This window comes from Microtus ochrogaster, unplaced genomic scaffold (genome assembly GCF_000317375.1).
Source record: "Microtus ochrogaster isolate Prairie Vole_2 unplaced genomic scaffold, MicOch1.0 UNK21, whole genome shotgun sequence".
NCBI classification, from domain to species: domain Eukaryota; kingdom Metazoa; phylum Chordata; class Mammalia; order Rodentia; family Cricetidae; genus Microtus; species Microtus ochrogaster.
The window spans coordinates 1,711,629-1,720,016 of NW_004949119.1; the positions used below are offsets into that span (position 1 = coordinate 1,711,629).

At 41.2% G+C, this 8,388-nt stretch overlaps 1 protein-coding gene across 5 annotated transcripts in view; it reads right to left on the bottom strand.

Moving 5' to 3' along the window:
• Usp54 (ubiquitin specific peptidase 54) overlaps positions 1-8,388 on the bottom strand; it is a 103,729-nt gene that overhangs the window by 22,910 nt on the left and 72,431 nt on the right. For all 5 annotated transcript variants that reach the window (XM_026789521.1, XM_005367628.3, XM_026789522.1 and 2 more), the window contains 2 exons: positions 7,350-7,459; positions 3,891-4,058 (listed from right to left, as the gene is read on the bottom strand). In XM_026789521.1, the coding sequence (XP_026645322.1) occupies positions 3,891-4,058; positions 7,350-7,459 (278 nt within the window). The remainder of the gene's footprint in view (positions 1-3,890; positions 4,059-7,349; positions 7,460-8,388) is intronic.

Below are 8,388 nucleotides of genomic sequence, written 5' to 3' on the forward strand. Positions count from 1 at the left end.
CTCTGTAGACCAGGCTGGTCTCGAACTCACAGAGATCCGCCAGCCTCTGCCTCCCGAGTGCTGGGATTAAAGGCGTGCGCCACCATCGCCCAGCTACTTCTTTTAGTTTTTAGAAAGCAAGAAGGGACAGGCATGGTGGCACATGCCCTTAGTCCCAAAACACAGAAGGCAGAAGCAGACAGATCTCTGTGAGTTCAAGGCCAGCCTAGTCTACAGAGCAACTTCCAAGACAGTCAGGACTACAGAGAAACCCTGTCTCGGGGAGGTGGGGGGTGGGGGGAGTTTAAAAGAAGGAAGGAAAAAAAATAAGAAAGGAAGAAGACAGTGGAAAGTAAGTTGGTTCTGAAAATCTTGACAGTCAGTTTCTACCCCCTCTCTAGAACTCTGATTTCCCCCAGCCCTAGCCCTATACCCTAAGTTCTTTCACTACAATTGGAATCAACTAAATCTAAACATCTTTACAATCAGAAGTGGTAGCTTTAAAAACAAAACAAAAAGACAAAAAGGACAAAGAGGTACACACATATAATCCCTTCAGAGGCCCAAGCAAGATGGTGGGACCATGTAAAAGTTCTCTATAGTTAATGAATCAGTATGCTAGATTTAGATCTTCATCGTCTGGAATCTCAGCGCTCCGGGCTTCAGTCTTCTGCATCTTAGCTGATAGAGAACTGACAATGAAACGTAATCAGGAGGACTTGGCTTTAATGCACACTTAACTAAGAGAGTAGGGAAAGGACGAAGAGAACAAGGTCTCTCTTTCAGGAGCAATATAAACTTGAATTGCATGCCTGTAATCTCAGCACTTGGGAAGAGAATCACAACAACTGTGAGGCCAACTTGATCTACAAAGTGAGCTCTAGGTCAGGCAATGCTAAGAGTGATGAGATCTGATCTCAAAGAAGGGTTAAAAAGGCTAAGGAAGCCAGGCAGTGGTGGTGCATACTTTTAATCCCAACAGGTGGATCTCTATGAGTTCAAGGCCAGCCTGGTCTACAAGAGCTAGATCCAGGACAGGCTCCAAAACCACAGAGAAACCCTGTCTTGAAAAACCAAAAAATAAAAAAAGAATAAAAAGGCAATGGAAATGGCTCAGCTGATAAACTGTTTGCCTTACAAGCATGAAGACCCGAGTTACACTCTCAAAGCACACATGAAAAAAGGCCAGATATTGAAGTATTCATTTGTAATCCTAGCACTAGGGAGGCAGAGAAAGGTGTGTCCTTGGGGTTAACTAGTCAACCAGATTAGCCTACTTAACGAACTCCAGACTAAAGAAAATACACCCTTGGGGATGAGGTGGGGTGGACAACATCTAAGCTGTCCTGTGGCCTCCACATGCACTCACCTGTACCTGCACACATACAAACATAAACACACAGAGCATAATATAAACCTTGATAAAACTTGAGTTCAAAATTAAAAAAATAGACTATCCAAATACAGAAACAGTTAAGCGGAATTGAAATTTTAAAGCTCTTTTTTAAATATTTTATTTTTACTTTTAATTTTTCAAGATAGGGTTTCTCTGCCCTGGCTATCCTGGAACTCATTCTATAGACCAGACTGGCCTTGAATTCAGAGATCTGCCCCTCCGCTTCCTGAATGCTAGAATTAAAGCTATGAGCCACAACATTAAGTTTTAAAGCGCATCTTGAAATAAACACAGCAAATAACTTGGGAAACAGAAGACAAAATTGTCCTGAATCAAAGTATGAAAAGAGCTAAGAAAACCCAGCTAGTCCAAGGGTACTGGCTCCTAGACTGCATACTGTTACTAGCAGAACCTATATAAAGAAGATACCTCAAGCTGTTGAACTCCTATTTTTTTTTTTGGTTTTTCATGAACTCCTATTTTGAAGACTAGACTCAAGGCACAAAGTAATAATATAAACTAATTTGGTTTTGTGGTTTAATAATATAAACTAATTAGTCAAAATAAGGCAGTTGGGGAAATTTACATCTATATACAGATGCGATTTGGGAATGAGTTGTCATGGGATCAAAATAAATCATGATTGGGTTTAGTGATATTTTAGTTGTTTTAATAAACAAAGCATTCCTGAAGATCAAGGGTAAACCTAAACCACTAGAGGCCAGGCAGTGATGTCACCCACCTTTAATCCCAGGATTTGAGAGACAGAGGCAGATGGCTTTCTGTGAACTCAGAGCCACCCTGGCTACACAAGATCAATGCAGAAACACATCCAGGTGGCAGTGGCTCACACTTGTAATCTCAGTACTAGGGAGTCACACTCCTTCAATCCCAGCACTAGAGGGGAATATAAGATGGGAGGAGACCGAGGCTCAGGACTCAGTCTGCAGTTGCCCAGCTTTGGTAGAGGTAAGACTTCTCTAGTGGCTTAGCTGTTTTGTTTTTCTGATCTTCAGCTTGAGCCCCAATATCTGTCTCTGGGTTTTTATTATTCATGTACAATTGGGTGTGATGGTACATAGCTACCACCCCAGTTATGTGGGAGGCTAAGGCAGGATGATATGAGTTCAAGGCCTGTCTGGGCAACAAAGGGAGAATCCCATTTGGAAAACAACTCAAACCCCAGAACCAAAACTGAAAACAAAACTAGCACATATGGCTAGGAATATAAAAATATAGCGCAGAGTTTCCCTGCTGTTTTACTATTTTTTTCATACAAGACTTTGACAGGAATAGATTCCTATTATTAAAAATATTTAACTTTACATTTTTAAGAGAGAGAGAGAGAGAGAGAGAGAGAGAGAGAGAGAGAGAGAGAGAGAGAGAGCGAGCACGCTATAGCTCAGAGAGCCTGCCAGGCATATGCAAGCATTTCATTAAAAACATTACACCCCTTCTTGTTCTCTCATTCTCTCAGTGTTGAAGGAGCTGTGGGCAGGCCTGCTTTTCATCCCACCCAGCTCCCGCATGGCTAGCTTAGCCCTGGAAATAACAACAAACTGTATTCTTTTAAACACTGCTTGGCCCATTAGCTCTAGCCTCTTACGGGCTAACTCTCACATCTTGATTAACCCATTTCTAATAATCTGTGTACCACCACGAGGTGGTGGCTTAACAGGAAGGATCTTAACCTGCGTCCATCTTGGAGAGGAGAGCTAGAGCGTCTCCCTCACCGCCCTTCTTCCCAGCATTCTGTTCGTCTACTCCGCCTATCTAAGCTGTTGTCCTATCAGGCCAAGGCAGTTTCTTTACTAACCAATGAAAATCTCACAAAGACAGATGACCCTCCTCCATCATCTCAGTTAGGACCTGTGTTACTTACACATTTCAGAGATGTTGAAAGGAACCATTTTCCCTGAGTAATGCACTATTTTTAATCATCAAGCTTTACACTTTTTTAATTTTATGTGTTACAGTTATTTTGCCTGCATATATGTCAGTGTACCTCATGTGGTCCTGTGCCTGTAGAAGTCAGAAGAAGACATCAGATACCTTGATACTGAAGTTGCAGATGATTTTGAGCTACCATGTGGTGACTGGGAAGCAAACTCAGGTCGTCTAGAAGAGTAGCCAGTACTTTTAACAACTAAGACATCTCTCTGGCCCCTAACCTTCAGGTTTTTAATGGTTGTACCTAGAAGTACTGCTATCTCTAATCAATAAACTTGTCCATTCATAACTTAACTCTCTCTCTCTCTCTCTCTCTCTCTCTCTCTCTGTAATGTGTAGCCCAGGCTGACCTCGAACTCGTGATCCTCCTGCCTCTGCCTCCTTCAGCAAATCCTACTGGCGTGTGCCACCACAACAGGCTAACTTAACTCTCATTACAGTAGTTGAACCAAAATAAAATCAAATATTGCTAAACAGTAGATTAGAGATCTCTAAGTGTGGATCTTGCTTTTTGCCTTTTCTCTCTCTGCCCATTACCTACCTACAGCCTAATTCTCACAATTACCCTGATTCTGCAGTTCATCCAGGTCCATGTATCGGCTGGGATGAGGGTTAAACCCTTTAGCAGCCTCTAATTCCTTCTCCCGCTTTTTTCGAAGCTCCTGTTCCTGGGCCCGCCTGGCCACTTCTTCCTGTAGTTCATCCAGCTCACTTTTAGAGGTGAGCTCCCCACCTGAGATACAAGCAAAGACGATAAATTACAACATTTCCACAATCGAGCTGAATTATCTGTTGGACTTATAGTGGTATAGCCTTTGGAATTCTGGCTTTCCAGCTCATACTTTGGACAGTGCTTTCCTTATCGAATTCAGAGAGTTATGGGACATGAATAACAATGATGTTAACAACAACATACAAATTTTCAATATTCTATTAACAGTAACAGCATAATTCCTAACACTTCTTAAGCATTTCAATATACTAAGAACAGCTTTAAAAGCATTTTACATATATTATTTCATTTAAATCTCTCAAGTGATAAGGTATACAGCCATGTTAGGAAAAGAGAAAACTAGGACACAGAAAGGTAGCACAGATGGCAGATGTTAGAGCTGACTTCAAGTCAAGTAGGTTAAATTCAGCTGGGGCTGGAGGCCCAGGTCCATGATCCCAGCTATTCCAAAGGGGGATGGAGAAGAATAACTAGTCCGAGGCCTACGTGGCTTATAGAATAAGTTCAAAGCCAGCCTAGAGAACTTAGTGAGACCGTGTCTCAACAAGTATCTGGTCATGGTACTAATACCTATAATACTATACTTGGGAAGCTGTAACAGAGGAACTGCCATGAATTCAATGCCAGCTAAAGTTATATATTAAGTTTCAGGCCAGTACAGATTATATAGAAAGAACCTATCTCAGAAAACAAAACAGCAACAAAAAGCTGGGGTATAGCTCAGTAGCAAAGCACTTGTCTAACATGCTAACATGTATGACCTCCAAACTCCTGGGTACTAAAAAAATAAAATAAAAAGTAGTCATTTTTCATTTTTTCCTCTGTTAATTTCCACCACTTTTTAAAAATCAGTTTGTAAATTATCCATGGTAAAAACTCACATTTAAAGAGTTCACTGATGACCTCTACATAGATTGGGAATAATAGACATGATAAATCAAGGAAAAGTGTAGGGGATAGAATAGGATGTACAGTGTGTTTTCATTTTTAACAGTGAGGCTTAAATGTATGTACATAAACACCTATGTATTTACATAAGCATATATACCACAGAGTTAGCACCGGTTCCTTCAGTTTTAGGAGGTAAAAGGTAGGCTATTGAATTGTTGGACCCAATTTACTTCTATAGTTGGGTCTATTTGTTGTTGTTGTTGTGTATGTGTGTGATGTATCTGTGTACTTCTTCACATGTGGATGCATGTACATGTGAGTAAAAAAAATGTCATCACTTTGCTAAATATCTTTTGCCTGTTAAGAAAGAAGATTATATTCTATCCAGCTAATCCGGAACTGAGGACTAAAAGGGAAACCCATGAGACACAGTTTTTATTAGACTGAAAGTGGGTCACCTATCTGAAGAGACTAGAAAGGATAGTAGGTAGGTTAATCCACATTCACAAGTCTCTTAATGTTGCATGACATAAAATAACTGAAAATGTGAACGATAAGCACAGTATGTAATTTTATGAGGAAGCAGGCATGTCTTCTGCCAGGCCTTTACTTTAACTTACCCAGTATTCCAAGCGCACCTTTCTCTATATATTCCTCTGCCTGGCTAGTGTCAGCACGAATACCTAAGCAAGTTCACACCTTCTTATTACTGTTCCTACACACTCCTTTCCCCCGGCCTCTAAGAACCACTGAGGACCATCAATCAACTGGTAGGTACTGAGACTATTATACAGAAGCAAGGGTGAGGTCAACCTGAACAGATAATGCCATGGTTCTGCCCATGTATCTATGTTGTAGCTCAGTTCACAACACCAGTCATGAAGAAAGCCATTTCTCAAGACATTGCCTATACCAAAAAAGCCCTAGGACTTATTCTTGTTTTAAAATATTTCTTTCTTTTTTTAATATTTATTTACTTATTATGTATACAATATTCTGTCTGTGTATATGCCTGCAGTCCAGAAGAAGGCAGCAGACCACACCTATACATTACAGATGGTTGTGAGCCACCATGTGGTCGCTGGAAATTGAACTCAGGACCTTTGGAAGAGCAGGCAATGCTCTTAACCTGAGTCATCTCTGCAGCCCTGGACTTATTCTTTTCTAATATGGAAAACTGTTTTTAGCATCATGCATCATATTTCTGTCCCTCCTCCTTTCACAAAACTCCTTCCAGGGCTGGAGAGATGGCTCAGTGGTTAAGAGCATTGCGTGCTCTTCCAAAGGACCCGAGTTCGATTCCCAGCAACCACATGGTGGCTCACAACCATCTGTCATGAGGTCTGGTGTCCTCTTCTGGCCTATAGACATATATGCAAACAGAATAGTGTGTCCATAATAAATAAATAAATAAATATTTAAAAAAAAAAAAACTCCTTCCAATGTTAAAACATTCAGGCAATGTCAAACACATTGGACAACTTTGCATACATCATGCCTGGACTATGACCTCCAAGAAGCCTGGGACAAAAACCTAACTAACCCTTTACTAGTTTATGTATATATGACTGTTCCAGATCCTCCACTGATCTCTGGGTATAGGCTTTAAATTTTTATATCTATATATACATATATGTATATAATGTACAGTACATACATAGGATTATAACTGCTTTTAATAATTTTAGGAAATGGCAAGGATTTATCTAAAAAGGACTTTGGCATGACTGTGGACTTGGGATTATTTCTTGTGTGAAAAATATCTGCCTTAAAAATCAGTGTAATTTGGGGAATAGGGGTTTATTCTGGGTGCCACGTGTATCTCATTATAGACAGCTAAAATGTGATTTTTTTTTCCAGGCTTGCTTGTACCACTAGACCCATCACTGACCATTTGCCTTACCTGTCTTATAATTGGAAATTAAAAATATAAAAGATAAAAAAAACCCACATTCAGGCAAGCTGTGAAAAACAAAAAAACAGAGAAACTGAGGGAAAGCAGCTGAGAAGTCTCCACATTACACTTGGGGACGAGTATGTTTGGATGGGTATGTGTGTTTATTCACATGTGTGTGGGTGCATGTGGAGGCCAGAGATCACACTTGGTACTATACTCAGCTACCATCCACTGTGCTTTTTGAGACATGATCTCTCAGTAGGACCTGGGATTTGCTGATTTAGCTTGGTGCCAGTGAGCTCTTTGGATATGCCTCCCCAGCATGCTGGGAATCGAGCCCAGGTCTTCATGGTGCATAACGAACACTTGCCGACTGAGCTACATCTCCAGCACACACGTTTACATTTTGATGGAATTTTCAAACAACAATTGTCCGCTGAAGTATTCAACAAAGTTGTTTCCCGAATAGAACTAATGGTCAGAACCAGTATCTTCCTGTTTACCTGAGAGGGGCTGAGTCTCTGTGCAGTCTACCTCCAGGATGCTGCTGCTCTGAGACTTTGGGATGTGACGCCAAGAAGGGACAAACCCTGGGCTCTTTGTGCTTCGGTCCCTTCAAAAAAGAATCCACAGTAGTAAAGGTTTCAAAGGTGGCTTCTAACAACATTCCTAAGACTAAAATTCAAAACAGAAAGCAGACATCATGAAAGCTTGGGAACAAAGGCCATGGGGCAAAACCATGCTTCAGCAGCTCCAGAGGCTGAGGGAGGAAAATGAGTTAAGACTGGGAATTCCAGGCTGGGGCAACCAGAATAGAACAAGAATTCATCTCAGACTGAAAAAAAGGAAAAAAAAAACAGCCTTTGTACTCTATTTATGCTTATGAAAAGACTGGGGTGGAACATGATGGTAGACACCTTTAATCCCAGCACTGAGGAAGCAGAAGCAGGTGGATCTCTGTGAGTGTAAAGCCAGGCTGTTCTATAAAGTAAGTTCCAGGCCAACCAAGACTACACGGTGAGACCCTGTCTACTTTAACAGAACAAAAACAAACAAACAAAAACCACAGAAAGAAAAAGAAGAGGGAGGTAGAGAAAGGACTCGAAGAGTGAGGGAGGCTCTAACTTGACTCCTAGCCCTGTCCTGACACGGACAGGCTCACTAACTCCTCAGCAAACAGAGGGGAAGATAGCTTGCTGCTAAGAGTCTTAAAAAAAAAACCAACCATTGTCCCCTGGGGGTTGGAGAGATGTCTGAGTAGTTAAGAGTGTGGGCTGCTCGTCCAGGGGCCCAGCACCCCATGGCAGCTCACAACTGTCTGTAACTCCATTGCAGGGGAGCTGACAACACAGACATACATGAAGGCAAAATACCAACACAAATAACTATAAATTATTTATTTATTATGTATACAATAATCTGTCTGCATGTATGTCTGCAGGCCAGAAGAGGGCACCAGACCTCATTACAGATGGTTGCGAGCCACCATGTGGTTGCTGGGAATTGAACTCAGGACCTTTGGAAGAGCAGGCAATGCTCTTA